Raw genomic sequence first — 17,132 nt, 5'->3', positions numbered from 1 at the left:
GCATATGAAAAGATACTCAACATCACTGAGGAGATGCAAATCAAAACCATAATGAGATACCACTTCATATACATTTGGAAATTATTTAAAATTTTTTTTTTCTAAAAACCAACAAGTGTTGGTGAGGGTGTGGAAAAACTGGAATCCTGTGCATTAGGGGCAATGCAGAAGGCAGCAGCCACTGTGGGAACAGTCAGGTGGCGCTAGTGGTAAAGAGTCACCTGCCAAGCAGGAGACACAAGAGACACCAGTGTGATCCCTTGGCTAGAAGGTCCTCTGGAGGAGGAAATGGTGTCCCATTCCACTATTCTTGCCTGGAAAATTCCATGGATAGAGGAGCCTGGAAGGTTACACTCCACGGGGTCGCAAAGAGTCAGACACCACTGAGTGACTGAACATAAAGCACACTATGGAAACCAGTATGGTGATAACATAAAATTATCGTATAATCCAGAACTTCCACTTCTGGGTATATTCCCAAACTGAAAATAGGGACTCAAACAGATGTTTGTACTCCCATGTTTATAGCAGCATTACTCACAATAGCCAAAAGGTAGAAGCAACCTAAATGTCCATCTATCAAAGAGTGGATAAACAAAATGTGGCATATACATGCAATGAAATATATTCAGCCTTAAAAATGAAGAAAATCTTGGGAATTCCCTGGTAAGAACTCCACACTCTCACTGCTAAGGGCCCAGGTTCTATCCCTAACCAGAGAACTAAGATCCTATAAGAACTAAGATCCTCAAGATGAAGCCAAAAAAAAGAAAAATTTGACACATGCTATGGGTAAAACTTGAAGATATTATGCTAAGTGAGATAAGCCAGATACAAAAAGACAGATTCTTCCTGAGTTCACTTACATGAGGTACCTCAAGCGGTAAGATTCAAAGACAAAAAATAAAATGGTGACTGCCAAGGCCGAGGGAAGGGCGGAATGGGCAGCTCTTGTTTAATGTAAAAGTATGTAATGACACTGAACTGTACACTTAAAAATGGTGAAAATGGTAAATGTATGTTATGTATATTTCACCACATTAAAAACAAAGTATGTGCTAAGTCCCAAATTGAACCTACATGTTCATACTTTACTGAAACACAAAAATTTTTAAATAATCCTTTTTAACTGAAGAAGTGTTAGCAGGCTACAAATGTGTCTACAGATGAAACAAGCAATTTTTCTGAGGACAGTATATCTACTTAATGGTAGAACATCAAAATGTTTCCCAAAACTTCTACTTGATTCAAGATCTCTTATCAATAAGTTGGCAAGAGCCAAGTTTGAGATAAAAAACCTTTTCAGAAAACAAAAGGGATACGTTTTTCAAAAAGTCAAGAGAAGCAAGGTCAATGGGAAAAACAACTTTCATAACATGCCATTAGAAAGATAACTAAATGACTCAGGAAATGTGGCCCTGGAAAGGAAAATTACAAAATTATTTCTCAAGACCATGGCATCAAAAAGCAAGATAATTCAAACAACATGGAAGCTTAAAAAGGGGGCTGTGTTACTTGGACATAAGGGGTCCTTTAACATGTAAGTGATGGCACAGGAACACTTAATTGGAGCCCTAAAACAAACTGATGTGCCTATTAGCATGTATTGAAAGAGCCTCACTTTAATCAAGCAATTTACAAATTTTTCATTTTAATTAAACAAAAACTAGTCAAAAAATACTACCTTAAAATTGCACATAACACAGAGGACAAAAATAAGGGTAGGAGTGACTTTTTTGTTCCCTTGAACAATACAAAGTAGAGCCAGGAACTGACTAAATGAATCTTCTGTTCTTTCCTTCGCACATTAAATTGGCTACTTCCCTCTACTTATTTCCCTTACCCAAAAGAAGCCACCCTGAAATGAAGTCACTATAACGCACGAAAAGCCCAAGACTAACAATCATCTAAAACTCCAGACTCAGATTTATCCTAGCACTCACCACCCCAGACTCTGTGGGAAGACTGTGGAATCCTAGCAAAAGTTCCCAAGGCTAGTGATGGCAGAGTTCACTGGGTCAAAGACAGTATCACCACTCTGACTTTTTCCCCAAAAATCCTAAGTACAAAATATAAAATAAATGACAGCTCTTTGAAACATTAAAAAGACCCATTAACTGTTTCATTGACATTATTTATATTACTGTAGTATACTATTATCGGAGAAGGCAATAGCACCCCACTCCAGTACTCTTGCCTGGAAAATCCCATGGATGGAGGAGCCTGGTGGGCTGCAGTCCATGGGGTCGCTAAGAGTCGGACACGACTGAGCGACTTCACTTTCACTTTTCACTTGCATGCATTGGAGAAGGAAATGGCAACCCACTCCAGTGTTCTTGCCTGGAGAATCCCAGGGACGGGGGAGCCTGGTGGGCTGCTGTCTACGGGGTCGCACAGAGTCAGACACGACTGAAGTGACTTAGCAGCAATAGCAGCAGCAGTATACTATTATGATCAGAAGAAGGCTGCTCAGGACAAAGATCTTAGACAAGTACAGAGTATGGGGCTGGGGCAGAGGAGGATGTGCTTCTAATGGTTAAAACAGCTCAAGGACTAATTCCTAGAGGATGACCTGAACATGGTGACAGCACTCAAAACATCAACACCATTCACCATTCACTAGGTTTCTAGATGCTTCGGTACCTAGATAAGCACCCTGCTGCTGCTGCTGCTAAGTCACTTCAGTTGTGTCTGACTCTGTGCGACCACATGGACCTCAGCCCACTAGGCCTCTCCGTCCATGGGATTCTCCAGGCAAGAACACTGGAGTGGGTTGCCATTTCCTTCTCCAACGCATGAAAGTGGAAAGTGAAAGTGAAGTCGCTCAGTCGTGTCCGACCGTTAGTGACCCCATGGATGGCAGCCTACCAGGCTCCTCCATCCATGGGATTCTCCAGGCAACAGTACTGGAGTGGGTTGCCATTGCCCTCTCCCGATAAGCACCCTGAACCGTGGCCAAAGATCTGCTCTGTAATATCCTCACCACCATCCACCCACTCCCCACACTAACTCTCCACCCTCCAACAGAGCTCCCTAATCTAGCCTGCACACCATCTTAACAGGCCTTGCTAGGCAGGCTTATTAACCCTCTGCTAAAAACTGTTGCTGTCTCTGCTCAGGACAAGTAATGTTCAGTCTCTAACAGCTGTTTAAAACTCTTAGGCTCCATCTGCTTAAAAAAAAAAAAAAAAAGTTTGTATCTTCACACCCATCCATTCTTCAACATAATCAAATATTCCAAATGAATATATCCCCCTGCTGGGTCTCAGTTAGCCACACTTTTTCCTCCCTCCATAGAACTCCAAAAAGCAATGAACAAGATAGAAAGTTACAGAAAGTTACCCTAGAAACAAAAGTCTCTGGCTTTCCTGTGCTTTTCTGCTCTATGATTTCTGATCTCTGTTATACATGTGTGAGTTCTTAGCTTGCTCAAATCACCTGGGTTTTATTAGACAGCTCCTTTATACCACTCACATGGACACTCACTCTTCACAGAGTCCCTGATTCTGGAATGCCAGTGTGACTCTACCAACTACCAAACAACAATAATACAGTGAAATAATAAATATGTATAATATATAAACTATGAAAAATATATATATACTATATGTAACATAACAATAGTAATATAATAGTTGCTACCATTTACTGAGCACTATGACCAAGTTACTCTAAGTGCTTTACATAAGTTATCTCATTTCATCTCTATAATTATTTTATCTTTATGAGTAGTCTTTATTTCACGTATTTGTTAAAATACCATTAGGTCATTCCACAGGACAGGAGCAAAGATAATTCCCTACAGAAACTTAGAAACCATGTACAGAACTTTACAGAAAACAACACTGTAGCTGAAACCTGACTGCTGACCAGAGAATGGTATTCTGAGTAGACTCTGTGGAGAAAGCAAATCAGGCAGAGGAGGAAAGGTGCCCCTCTGGGCAAGTTCTTGTGACACTCATAGACTGGAGGCTCTGTTTCTAGAAGGTTCGAGTACAGCACAGAGGTTCTATGTGCTTTTTTGGCTACACCCCAAGCTGAGGTACCATTAGATCAATGTCACTCAAACTCCTGGAGAGCCACATTCCCACAGCAAAAAGTCCCAAACTAAGTTCTTTCGAAAAGCATTCCTATCAGTGATGAGGCAGTAGATGCCCTCAAGCCAATCATCCATGTAATCTGGCATTTCAGGAGCTTCATTTGCCCAGCCAAAAATGTTCACATCAGCCCCACTGGAAGCCATAGCAGCACCTTGGGCTCCACAAGCCTTCTCATAACTACCTAATAAGATAATTATTAACATCATCCCTGTGTAAGAAAAAGCACGGAAAGGGTATGTAAGTTGCCAAAGGTCATAAGCTACTAAGCGGTAAAGTCAGGATTCAAACTCAGACCTCACCAGCTGAAAAACCTGCATACTCATCACTATATGATGCTGCTACCCAACACCTCTAAAGATGGCTCAGAGGGTTCCAGTCCCATCACCCTGACTTCTGGCTTGTGCCCACCCAGCCCCACTCCCCAGCCATGCTTCAGCTCTTCCAGTCACGGTTATGTTTTTGTTTTTTTTTCACTAGGCAAGGATAATCAAAAGTTTAATTATGAACATATTAAGGAATAAAAAATAAAGATCACCAAGAGACCTTGGTGAATCAAGCAATTTGAAAATTAGATTTTTAGGGTGTTTCCAGGAAGTTCCATGCTATTCAATTTTATTGGAAATACAATTTGCAAAGGTTTTTTCCCCTTTCTGTGGATTGTCTTTTCAGTCTCTTGATAATTTCTTTGATACAAAAACATTCTGAATTTTGACAAAATTTATTTATCTATTTTTCTGCCTGTGCTTGTTATGAAATATCAAATCTAATATCCTGAAGCCTTCCCTCTAGTTTTTCTCCCAGGAGTTTCATATTTGTGTCTTGTATACTTAGGTCTTTGATGCATTTTGGTGTGTGTGTGTGTGTGTGTGTGTGTGTGTGTGGTTTTGTGTGTGATATAAGTTAATGGGTAACTTCTTTATTTTGAATATAGATATGAAGTTTATTCAGCACTGTTTGTTAAAAAGACTGACTTTCCCTCGTAAACAAAAAACTAATCAAAGTGATCTACACCTTCAATTGAACTTTATATATGCCAACATTATTTGGAGGAAGGGGAAGTAGAAAAACTAACCCTAAAATGCATCTGGAATTACAAAGGACCCTGACTGGACAAAACAATTTGAAAACGAAGAAATAAATCTTGGAAAATAGAAAGTAAAGAAAAAACAGAGAACAGACTTTGGTTTCTCACAATTTGAGCTGTCATAATTAACTACAAAGCTACTATAATCAAAACTGTGGGTAATGGCATAAAGACAGATATAAAGACTAATGAAATAGAACTCATACAGAAATAAACACAAACATAATATATGATAATTGACAAGGTTGCAAAGACTGTTCACGGTTATGTTTCCTTTCTCCAAATTCTCCCTAAGTATTCTTCAGTATTCTGATAATAGATTTCTGAATTATTAAATTTTTCAAACATCTCCTGATTTCACTTTAACTTCTGTACTAGCTTTCATATATGCCAAAAAACCACTAAGAATTTCTATCTGATAGCACAACAAAGAATAAACAACCTAGGAATAAGTTAACAGTAAATGTGCAGGAACAAAATGAAGAAAACACAAACTTTTATTCACAGATACAAAAACAGATGTGAAGAAGAGAAATTGACCATATTCCTGAAGAGGTATACTCAATAATATGTAGCAGGAATAGTCAATATTGTAAAACTACAATCTAAGGGGCCAGCTCCCAACCTTGGGTGGGAACGAATAGTCACCTTCCCTGAAGCAGGTTCAGGAACTGAGGACAAGAGACCAAATGTTATCCCATTGCTCTTATCATTCAGGAAATTCCAAGGAATTGGGGAGCTATGAGCCTCAAACTGTGGATGAAGACCAAATATATAGGAGATAAATATAAACCACAATACCACACTTCCTGATAACACTGCAGTGAGGCTCAGTAGTTGACAAGCCCACCTACACTCAAAGAGCTTCAGTTTCACATTTCAGAACCTCACACTCTTTAATAGACATGGACAGCCAAGAATCATCAGTTTAAGGAAAGCTACCAAGATGAAAGAGAAAATAGGGATACTACAAGGTAAAGAAGAAGTGTTTTTTAAACATTTAGTCAATTATACCTCAACTGAAAAAAAAAAAAAAAACTACAATTACTATCCCTGCAGAAAAGCGAATACTCCATCCATAAAATTACAATATGTGTTAGGAGTCCCCAAGATTACCGATCAAGCCTCCCAAATTTCACAGGGAATATAACTTGCAACCTACACTTTTGTACTTGTCCAAATTATCAACCAAGTTTAAAGTAGAATAAAGACACTTCTAGACTTCCAAGAACTCAAAAAGGAACCTCCTCTTCTCTCTTTCTTAGGATGCTACTGGAGTACTTGCTCCAACAAAGCTAGAAGGTAAAACAAGCAAGTAAGATATGAGATTCAACACAGGAAAGAGGTAAAGGGAATGATGCATGATACAATGAGAGCTGCCTGGCAGACCTAGACCACAATCAATCCAGATTAAAGCAGTTCCTCCATCCATCTTCTCACCTTCCCATGTCAGCAGATGACATGACCATCTACCCTACCCACTTAAGCTAACAAAGAAGTCATTCCTGACCCTCTCAAAACCCAAATTCAACATATTCTTGATTTTACCTTCTAAATAACTTATAAATACATTCACTTCTTTCCATCTCCACTGGCACCACCATATTCCAAGACTCTATTATCTCTCACCTGGTCTATTGTAATGGACAGCTAACTACTCTACCTTATCCTGCACAAACCATTTTCCATGTAACAACCAGTAATATTTTTAATATAAATAAGATCATGTCACTCTGCTTAAAATCATTCAATAGCTTCTCATTCCACCCAGAATAAAATCCAAGTTCCCAAATTTAGCCCACCAGACTCTGCATAATCTAGCCCCTGACTATCTTTAGAATCTCACCTTATATCCCTCTCCCACTCCCTCCCTACAGTCCAACCACAGTGGCCTTGCAGATCCTTGATCATGGAAGCTTTCTCCTGTCTTTGAACATGATATTCCCTTTTTACAACAACTTCCCCAGGTCTTCACATTGAATTATTCTCATCTTTCATGATTCACCTTAAATGTCATTTCCTCAGAGAGAGCTTTCCTGATGGTCAATTCTCAATTAGCCCCTCACCAAGTCAGTTTCCTTTCATTTCCTTTCTCAGTGAGTCAAAAAGAAGGAGTTTTGTTCAGTGAATTACGGTATATCCTTAAAGAACAGTGTGAAAGTGAAAAGTGAAAGTGCAAGTCACTCAGTCATGTCTGACTCTTTGAGACCCCGTGAGCCTGTCAGGCTCCTCTGTTCATGGAATTCTCCAAACCAGAATACTGGAGTGGATTGCCGTCTTCTTCTCCAGGGGATCTTCCTGACCCAGGGGTTGAACCCAGGTCTTCCACACTGCAGGCAGATTCTTTACATATGCAACCATTTCAGTGAAGGACTTCCCTGGAGTTCCAGAGGTTAGGACTCAGTACTTCCACGGTCATGGGCCTGGGTTCAATCACTGATCGGGATACTAAGATCCTGCAAACCGCATGGCGTGGCCAAAAAACAAACAAACAAACAAAATAAATGAGGTTATAAAAAAGAGTATTTAGGATATATGGTTAAGCAAGACAAGTTTTAAGAATTAGAACAAGATGGATGAGGAGAAATTTTCCTACCAGCTATCACAACATACACTATAAAGTTGTAATGGTTAATATAGCACAAACTAGCACAAGGACAAGGAGGCTGACTGGTCAGGACAGGAAGCCTGGAAATAGATCCATGTGCAATGTAAACTTGACATAATAAGAGACACAGCATTACAGAGCCACAAGCAAAGGATGAGCTTTTCAATAAATGATGCTGGGACAACCAATTATCCACTGGTGGAAAAAACTATACTCCTATCTTACAACGTATTTTATAGAAAAATAAATTCCTATTTAAAGATCCAAAAAGGAAAACTTTAAATTTCTGAGAGAAAGACATGTAACTTTTGAGTAGGACAGAATTTCCTGAAATGGTTCTTTTCTCTCTCTTACAAATACACACACACACACACACACACACACACAAGAGAACAAATCTAAAAAGGAAAATGTTGATGAATGACTTCATTAAATTAAAACTGTTAGATATCAGTAGTACCAAATTAAGAACATAAACCACAAACTAAATGGAGATTGTAATATATGTAGCTGCTGAAAGATTAGTATCCAAACTACATAAACAACATTTTAAGATCTCTCTCTCTCTCTCTCTGTATATATATGTGTGTATATATATATATATATATATATACACACACATACACACATACACACATATAAACAATCCACTTAAAAGATGGGCAAGTCAAAGTCGCTCAGTCGTGTCTTACTTTTTGTGACCCCACGGACTGCAGCCTGTCAGGCTCTTCTGTCCATGTAATTCTCCAGGTCAGAATACTGGAGTGGGTAACCATTCCCTTCTCCAGGGGATCTTCCCAACCCAGGGATCAAATCCAGATCTCCCACATTGCAGGCAGATTCTTTATCATGTGAGCCACCAGGGAAGCCCAAAAGATGAGCAAAGGTATTCCCAAAGAAGAAATCAATGAAAAGATTCTTCACTACACTAGTAATCAGGGAAACACAAATTAAAAGCATAATGAGATACCACTTCACATCCATCAGCTTCACAAAAAATTAAGTCTGACAACACAGAGTATTGTGAAAGCTATAGAAAAATGAGAACTCTCATTCATTTTTGGTAGAAGGAAATTGATACAATCCAGCAATATCCAATGGAATAAAATACCAAATACCCTAAAAGCTGGCAATTCCATTTCTATGAATATACCCTAAAGGGGTAGTTTTCAAACTTTTTTGATCATCACATACATTTTATACTGTGACCCAGTTCAAGCATACAACTCAAAGGAAAATTCACAAAATGGTGCTTATTCTTATTAAGTGTGACACATTCTGATAGTTCCATTCTCTTCTCATTCAGTTGTTAAATGTTGGGGTGACTCATTCCACTGATTCTACAACCAAAAATGGGTAACCATACCCAATTCAAAAACCTTTGCCCCAGAAAATAATCTCAAAATATCTTCTTGAGCAAAGGTGGGACAATGTTCATCATGGCTTGCTTTGTCAAAAGAAACTCAAAATAATATACAAGTCAGTCAGCACGAGAGTGAATTAAAAAATTGGAGACATATTCAGACAATGGAATATGATACAGCAGTGCAATGAAAGAACGAGAACTGTTAAATGTAATTATCAATAAATCTGATGAATTTAACACTAAGCAAAATAAGCAAGTTGCAGAAGAATACATCCAGTATGGTATCCTTTGCATAAACTTTTTAAACATATAAAACAATACTACATATTATTTAGAGATACATTTATACATAATGAATAAAGTATAAAAATATGCACAGGGAAAAAGGAAGAAGATCACAGAAGAGTATGAAAAAGCAAGTAAAATGGAAAAACCAAGTGAACAGCTAGATAGTTAAATTGTTAACTAAGTTGCTCATCTTCAAAATTAAACTACTGACTCTCAGGGAAGCTTCCCTGGTGGCTCAGATGGTAAAGAATCTGCCTGCAGTGTGGGAGAACTAGGTTCGATCCCTGGGTTGGCAAGATCCCCTGGAGGAGGGAATGGCTACCCACTTCAGTATTCTTGCCTGGAGAACTCCATGGACAGAGGAACCTGGAGGTCACAGAGTTAGACACAACTGAGCGACTCGGAGAAGGCAATGGCAACCCATTCCAGTACTCTTGCCTGGAAAATCCCATGGGTGGAAGAGCCTGATAGGCTGCAGTCCATAGGGTTGCTAAGAGTCGGACACAACTGAGCAACTCCACTTTCACTTTTCACTTTCATGCACTGGAGAAAGAAATGGCAACCCACTCCAGTGCCCTTGCCTGGAGAATCCCAGGGACGGGGGAGCCTGGTGGGCTGCCGTCTATGGGGTCGCACAGAGTCGGACACGACTGAAGCGCCTTAGCAGCAACAGCAGCAGAGCAACTAACACTTTCTCGGGGCAGCAACTCCCTTCTAGACATGAGGCTAAAGAAGCTCAGCCTGCCAGCTAGAGAGTAAAGCAGCCAATCTGAGATCAGTCTTCAAAGCCGACAACACTCATCTTTCAAAACTGTTCCATTTAGTAATCAACTACCCTGAGTATCTATTTTTAACTAAGTAATGAAATTCAGAACATGGACCCAAAAAATGCAACAGGTAATTGTGGGTGGATGAGATGTCATAGCAGATGCCCCAAACACAGCCATGTGCCAGTAAGGTTGAGTCACTGTGATGTGCTGAAAAAAGATATTAAGGCTCAGCTGTCACAGGTTGCAGTGAGCCCTCCCCTGCTTTCCTCTCAGGCATCATTCCAGAATGTGGAACACTTAGACATCTTTGAGATTAGCAAATCACTAAAAAAAGACAAAATATAGCGTTTTACAAATAACACATGCTTGTGATCAAATTAATATAGGGCAGAGAGCTAATAAACGTTCAGTAGGCTCAAGGAATAATTCCCTAACATTAAAAATTCAGCCCCTCCAGGTCTCAATATAAATTCCACCTAGAAAAGTAAACCCAGTACTGTAACACACTTGACCATAATCTCTAAAACCAACTCATTTGTCAGGGAATGTCATTTAAAAGGATTATGCATAACAGAATTTAAGTGAGCAACTCTCAGACCAACAAACATGTTCTGAACCACATGTCCAAACTACTCTGATCCCCAAACAGAGCAACTGCTCTGGGAAAACAGTTAATGCATTCATTCATTCAACCTTTACTTACTACATTAGAAAGACACCATGGTAGAACTTACAGAGGCATTCTGCTCAGTTCAGTTCAGTCGCTCAATCGTGTCCGACTCTTTGCGACCCCATGAACCATAGCATGCCAGGCCTCCCTGTCCATCACCAACTCCCTGAGTCTACCCAAACCCATGTCCATTGAGTCAGTGATGCCATCCAACCATCTCATCCTCTGTCGTCCCCCTCTCCTCCTGCCCTCAATCTTTCCCAACATCAGGCTCTTTTCAAATGAGTCAGCTCTTTGCATCAGGTGGCCAAAGTATTGGAGTTCCAGCTTCAACATCAATCCTTCCAATGAACACCCAGGACTGATCTCCTTTAGGATGGACTGGTTGGATCTCCTTGCAATCCAAGGGACTCTCAAGAGTCTTCTCCAAAAAAAAAAAAAAAAAAAAAAAGAGTCTTCTCCAACACCATAGTTCAAAAACATCCATTCTTCTGCGCTCAGCTTTCTTTATAGTCCAACTCTCACATCCATACATGACTACTGGAAAAACTATAGCCTTGACTAGACAGACCTTTGTTGACAAAGCAATGTCTCTGCTTTTGAATATGCTATCTAGGTTGGTCATAACTTTCCTTCCAAGGAGTAAGTGTCTTTTAATTTCATGGTTGCAATCACCATCTGCAGTGATTTTGGAGCCCAAAAAAATAAAGTCAGCCACTGTTTCCACTGTTTCCCCATCTATTTGCCATGAAGTGATGGGACCGGATGCCATGATCTTTGTTTTCTGAATGTTGAACTTTAAGCCAACTTTTTCACTCTCCACTTTCACTTTCATCAAGAGGCTTTTTAGTTCCTCTTCACTTTCTGCCATAACGGTGGTGTCATCTGCATATCCGAGGTTATTGATATTTCTCCCAGCAATCTTGATTCCAGCTTGTGCTTCTTCCAGCCCAGCGTTTCTCATGATATACTCTGCATGTAAGTTAAACAAGCAGGGTGACAATATACAGCCTTGACGTACTCCTTTTCCTATTTGGAACCAGTGTGTTGTTCCATGTCCAGTTCTAACTGTTGCTTCCTGACCTGCATACAGGTTTCTCAAGGCATAAAAATATTTTTTGTTTTTATACAGAGGCATAAAAATATTTTAAATAAGAATCCTGTCCTTGATACTGACAGCCTAGCAATGGAATTTGGAAACACACATAATCTTACATAAGGTAGAGAGATTTAGTTACCATAAGAGAAAGAAAAGTGAATTGCTATTTAAAATTAAAAAAAAAACTTACTTTGCATAGATTCTTGCCTAACTCGTCCTTTTGTGAGTCAGACCTAGAATACAAAAACCCTGGTACCTCATCTCTTCAAGAGCAAGTAGCTATTTATGGTAACAATACTGGCTCTTGTGATCTATAAAAATTAGTCTCCTCATTTTAAACATTTGAGTTAAGAGAAATTCCAAACATGGATCCCAATTCTGATAACTGACTGAAAAATCAAAGTGTCTGTCACTCAGTCATATCCGACTCTTTGTGACTCCATGGAATCTAGCCCTCCAGGCTCCTCTATCTATGGAATTCTCCAGGCAAGAATACTGGAGTGAGTAGCCATTTTCTTCTCCAGGGGATCTTCCAGACACAAGGACTGAATCCAGATCTCCCGCGTTGCAGGTAGATTCTTTACAGTTTGAGCCACCAGTTGGCTGCTGGTCTAAAAGAAAGGGAAATGCCAAAAGCAACACACCAAAAAAAAAAACTATTTTCTCTAACTCTGCCATTGTTTTGCTATAGAAACTTCATGAATTCATACTTTGGTTGAAACACTGAGGAAAGAATTATTAATGAGCTTCAAAAGAACTTTCATGAATCTTTCGGTTAAGTACTACATAAAAGGCATCAATAATGCTCTAGATTAATAAGGCTTTTCACATCATTTTATCTGTAGCTGGTTTGTTAATGTAGGTAGAGATAATTTTATTCCTTTTCTAAATCTAAAGAAAGTAAACTCCATAAATACTACAAGTCATTAAACACCCTTTCAAGTATTTTTTACAGACTTAGTCCAGACAGGGCCAGGTTTAGTTGATTCATTTCAAATTAATCATCAGATCCACTATTTGTACCTAAACACTCAACTAAACATTCAGGAATTTGGGAGCACCAAAGAGGGAGTCTACAAAGAAGAAGTAAAGTGACTTTATCTGGGTGAATCCAACTGTGCTCTCAGGATACCAACAAAAGAGTAGGAAGTTCAGGTTTATGTGCTTTACCATCTGACATAAACCAGCTCCCAGTCCTCTGCCATCAGTCCTGTCACATCTTCAATATCTCTGAAAAGAATATTTGTGACAAACTAAAGAAGAAAGATCTTTTTCCATGTCCTATCCATTCAAGCCAGTAAATAACCCTGGGTACACAGGTTTGTCTTTTTAATATCAACTTTAATGAGAGATAATTCACAAACCATAAAATTCACCCTTATAGGTGCATAAATCAGTCATTTTTAGAATAATAGAGAGTCATGTACCATTACTACTAATTTTAGAACATTTTCATCACCTCAAAAAGAAACCCCTACCCACTGATTACTTAAAAAGCATAGTACCATTCCAATGAAATGTCCAACTAACCTAGTCTTCTCTATCTTACTTATATCCAGGTCTTCAGCTTAGTCAGAAAATAGCAAGATTTGTAGAAAGTAAAAATAAAAGACCTTTTAAAAGAAGAGCTAAATCAAGAATGTAGTATCTCTAGTAAGAAAATGTTCAAAAAATGATGGGGATATGCTCCAAAGACAACTTGACAGAGCTCCCAATGACAAAGGCTAGAACAACTGAGCGAAAGAATTAATGAACACAGTTCATTGAGGATTATGACTCTAAGAATAAAATAAATGCCTCAAAATTCATACTGATATAAATAAACAGATAATTGGCAGGGAAGGGGTAATGCTTCTTTACAGAAGAATTAAATGACTAAGTATAGGAGGAAAAGGGAAATTAAAAATCACTCTTATCCAAGAACTACTGTAACAATTATTGCAGGCAAGAACCATTAATGGAGGTTGAAATTAACAGACAAAAGTAAGATGAGAAACAGAACATCTGCACAATGTCAAACACACTGCACAATGTACTTACTAATTACAAAGGGAAAATCAGTTTCACAGTGGCAAAACCTGGTACACACAATCTTAATGATGTACTGAAAATCATACATCCCTTCTGTAATACTGAGGGCGGGTATCAGAGTGAGTATTTCTCACTCTGATAAAAGGAAAACATTAGACAAACCCATATTGAGCAATATTTTACAAAGTAACTAACCAATGCTATCTTTAAAAGCTTCAAAATCATGGAAGACAATGAACGACAAGAACTGTCACAGATTTGGAAGATAAGGTACACATCACAACTAAATGCAATCTGTATCATGGATTGGATTCTGGACTGAAAAAGGACATTAACAGGAAAACTGGTAAAATTCAAATAAGACTTATAGAACAATTATCAGCATGTAACAGCATTAATTTTCTGTAGCATTTTTGTAACTATTCTTTAAGTAAATCTATTTCAAAATAAAAAGTTGGTTTTTTTTAATGCAACATTTCTAGGCATGAGATATTACTGTTTCAACTCCATTGTGAAAAATGACTCATTTTGGACTAGCAATTATAATTTTCCTATTAGGAGAGACTATCAAATAATGTCAGATTCACAATCTCAAATCCCAACTCTTACAGTGCATACTGAATCACAGAACAGAGAACAAGAAAACAAGTCAATGATGAAAAACACACTAGCTAAAAACCACATGGCACACTGTTAACAAAGAGATATGCCTTAATCACACACACACACACACACACCATTCTGATCATGAGGCAATGGCCCACAGCACAACTAAATAACCTGAAACATAAAATGTCAACAACTGGACAAAACCAACTTAACACATAAGGGCATGACTTGATGAATTTTTGTGGTGTTCAACTTTTACAAGCCTGGTGAGAAAGGTCTGTTATGAGGAAATGGATGAATTGCTTCTGGTACATACCCCGATTTCAAGTCAGTTATCCTCAAACAGTTTGTAGCATCCAGTCCTACTTTCCCATTACGGACCACGCTAGATATGAACGGGGAGAGCATTGGAGAAATTCGGTTCAAGGCCACTTCTGGAGACATTTTAACTTGCCTTGCAAATCACCACTGAAAGAAGAAGGAAAGAATGATGATCAGAATATCCAAAGGAACTAGACATAACAACCTTCCTGGAAACTGGTGCAGTACACAGAAGTGTCTCCTGCTTGATACCTCATCTCCTGTCTTATGGTAGCCTCTTGCACTGACCCTCCAAAAGAGCCTAGCTCACTATTGCTCGCCTACTCAAGACACAGACTTTGCAGGAGGAGCAGCAACCCCTGAAATCTAACTGCCTCCCCCTTTTCAAAGCCAGTTTCTGTGCTGCCACACTCTACTTAAAAGCTGCTCTACTCTGTCTTACAACTGGCAGGTCCTTCCTTCTCAAGAAGGGTTTACTGACAATCCTCTCCCCTGACACAAAAAACACACATGCTGCTAGGTTAGGAGTCCCTGCTCTGTGTCCCCACAAAGAGAAAGAACTTGATTGATAAAACTGCAAAATTTCAGAAGAAGCAAATATACTTGCAATTATTACAAGGTATTTACTTGTAGGTGTATTTACTGATACACCTCTTTCTTATTTCCCCTCCACAGTATAATTACCTGCTTAGTGATCTATTCCCTGCAGAACTGTCTTGACTCTCTAGTGTTTAACAGAAGTACCTAGTACACCATAAGCATCAAGAAGCATCTTTTAATAAAGATGAATAAGGAGACAAGAGCTACAGAAATATTTAGGTATGAAGAAAAGATATTATGCCCTCAAAAAATCTTGTAGAAAATAGCATATGTGAGATGTAGCAAAAATCTAGGTAACCATTAAATCATGAAAACACACACCTATCCAGATATTAAGCAGCACAAACTATCATAGATCTAAAAGTTTTTGACTCTAAGGCACTAAGAAATTCTTACACTTGAAAATACAAAAGTAAAACCAATAAATCATCTCTAAATTACTTGGAAACCCATGGGGCTGGTGGAGGGAGTACATGAATTCCTCTTAATAGATTTCTAAATGAAAGCCTCCACTTTCAGAGGTGAATAAGTCAATTTAAATGATCATTTTCTTCCTCAATCTGAAAGGATAATCCCACATCAAAAGCAAATTAATTTCCTGCAAGTTACAATTGCAAGTAAATGATGTGCTCATTCTAGTTTTCATATACTATGCCCTATGAGGATTTACAGCTCCCTGATAAATGCTGAAAACTAGTACCCATTTTAAACATTTCAGAGCAATAAAGGGCAAAAAAATAAATAACAATCATAAAAACAAATAACAAAAAACCCACTGTGACCCTACATACTGATGACACCCAAAAGTATCTCTGAAGTAGAAAAAGCTTTATACTTTAGTGTTCAAATCATCTTTTCTGCAAATATAAAACAAGGTCCTCCTCTGACCACTTAACAGATGGCCTCCCAGCACCATTTCAATATGTCATCACAAAATAAGAGTAAACATCTAATGCACTGTATTATCAGTCATAAAAATCAAGTACATTTTATAACACTTTATCACTTATAAACAGCTTCCATAAACATTAGTGCACTTGACCTCCACAATTCTGGATGGTAAGGCATATATTAGAATTCCCATTTTACAGATGACATAACTTACAATTTGTCTTTGAATAGTATACTAGACCTATTATCCCTTTGAAGTCTATTTTTTTTCCTATTTCTGCAACATTTCCACTTTTATTTCTGCTTATTGATGTCACAGTTCTTGAAAGGATGCTTATCTAGATCATATGCAAAACAGAAATAGTCATTTTGGATAAAAGCAAAAGGACCTTACTTACACTACAAAATTATTCTTCCATGTGTTTTCCCATAATACCTATTATTATTTCATCACTCATTTCTATGAAAAATGGAAACAGAACCAAGACATTCTCAAAATCTACTGAATATCAGGCACTATACTACCCATCTCTAGCTGAAATTTCATTTACTTCCCAACAACTAACACATCCTCTGTTTAATATTACTGTTCCCATTTCAAAGATAATAAAACTAATGTTGAGCAAGACTAAGAAACTTACTCAAAGTCACAAACCTACCAAGCAGGACTGGAATTTAAATCCAGATCTCCCTCA

General features: G+C 38.3%; 1 protein-coding gene and 1 pseudogene across 2 annotated transcripts in view; both read right to left on the bottom strand.

The window, feature by feature from the left end:
• The window catches only part of BABAM2 (BRISC and BRCA1 A complex member 2), a 421,888-nt gene that overhangs the window by 403,126 nt on the left and 1,630 nt on the right, over positions 1-17,132 (bottom strand). For both annotated transcript variants that reach the window (XM_070379299.1, XM_005903863.3), the window contains exon 2: positions 14,942-15,093. In XM_070379299.1, the coding sequence (XP_070235400.1) occupies positions 14,942-15,069 (128 nt within the window). In that variant the 5' untranslated portion in view covers positions 15,070-15,093. The remainder of the gene's footprint in view (positions 1-14,941; positions 15,094-17,132) is intronic.
• Positions 4,026-4,474, bottom strand: LOC102267624 (mitochondrial import receptor subunit TOM6 homolog pseudogene; annotated as a pseudogene).

Source organism: Bos mutus, chromosome 11, assembly GCF_027580195.1.
Source record: "Bos mutus isolate GX-2022 chromosome 11, NWIPB_WYAK_1.1, whole genome shotgun sequence".
NCBI classification, from domain to species: domain Eukaryota; kingdom Metazoa; phylum Chordata; class Mammalia; order Artiodactyla; family Bovidae; genus Bos; species Bos mutus.
The sequence above is the reverse complement of the archived record's forward strand: the minus strand, read 5'-3'. Positions and strand labels throughout refer to the sequence as shown.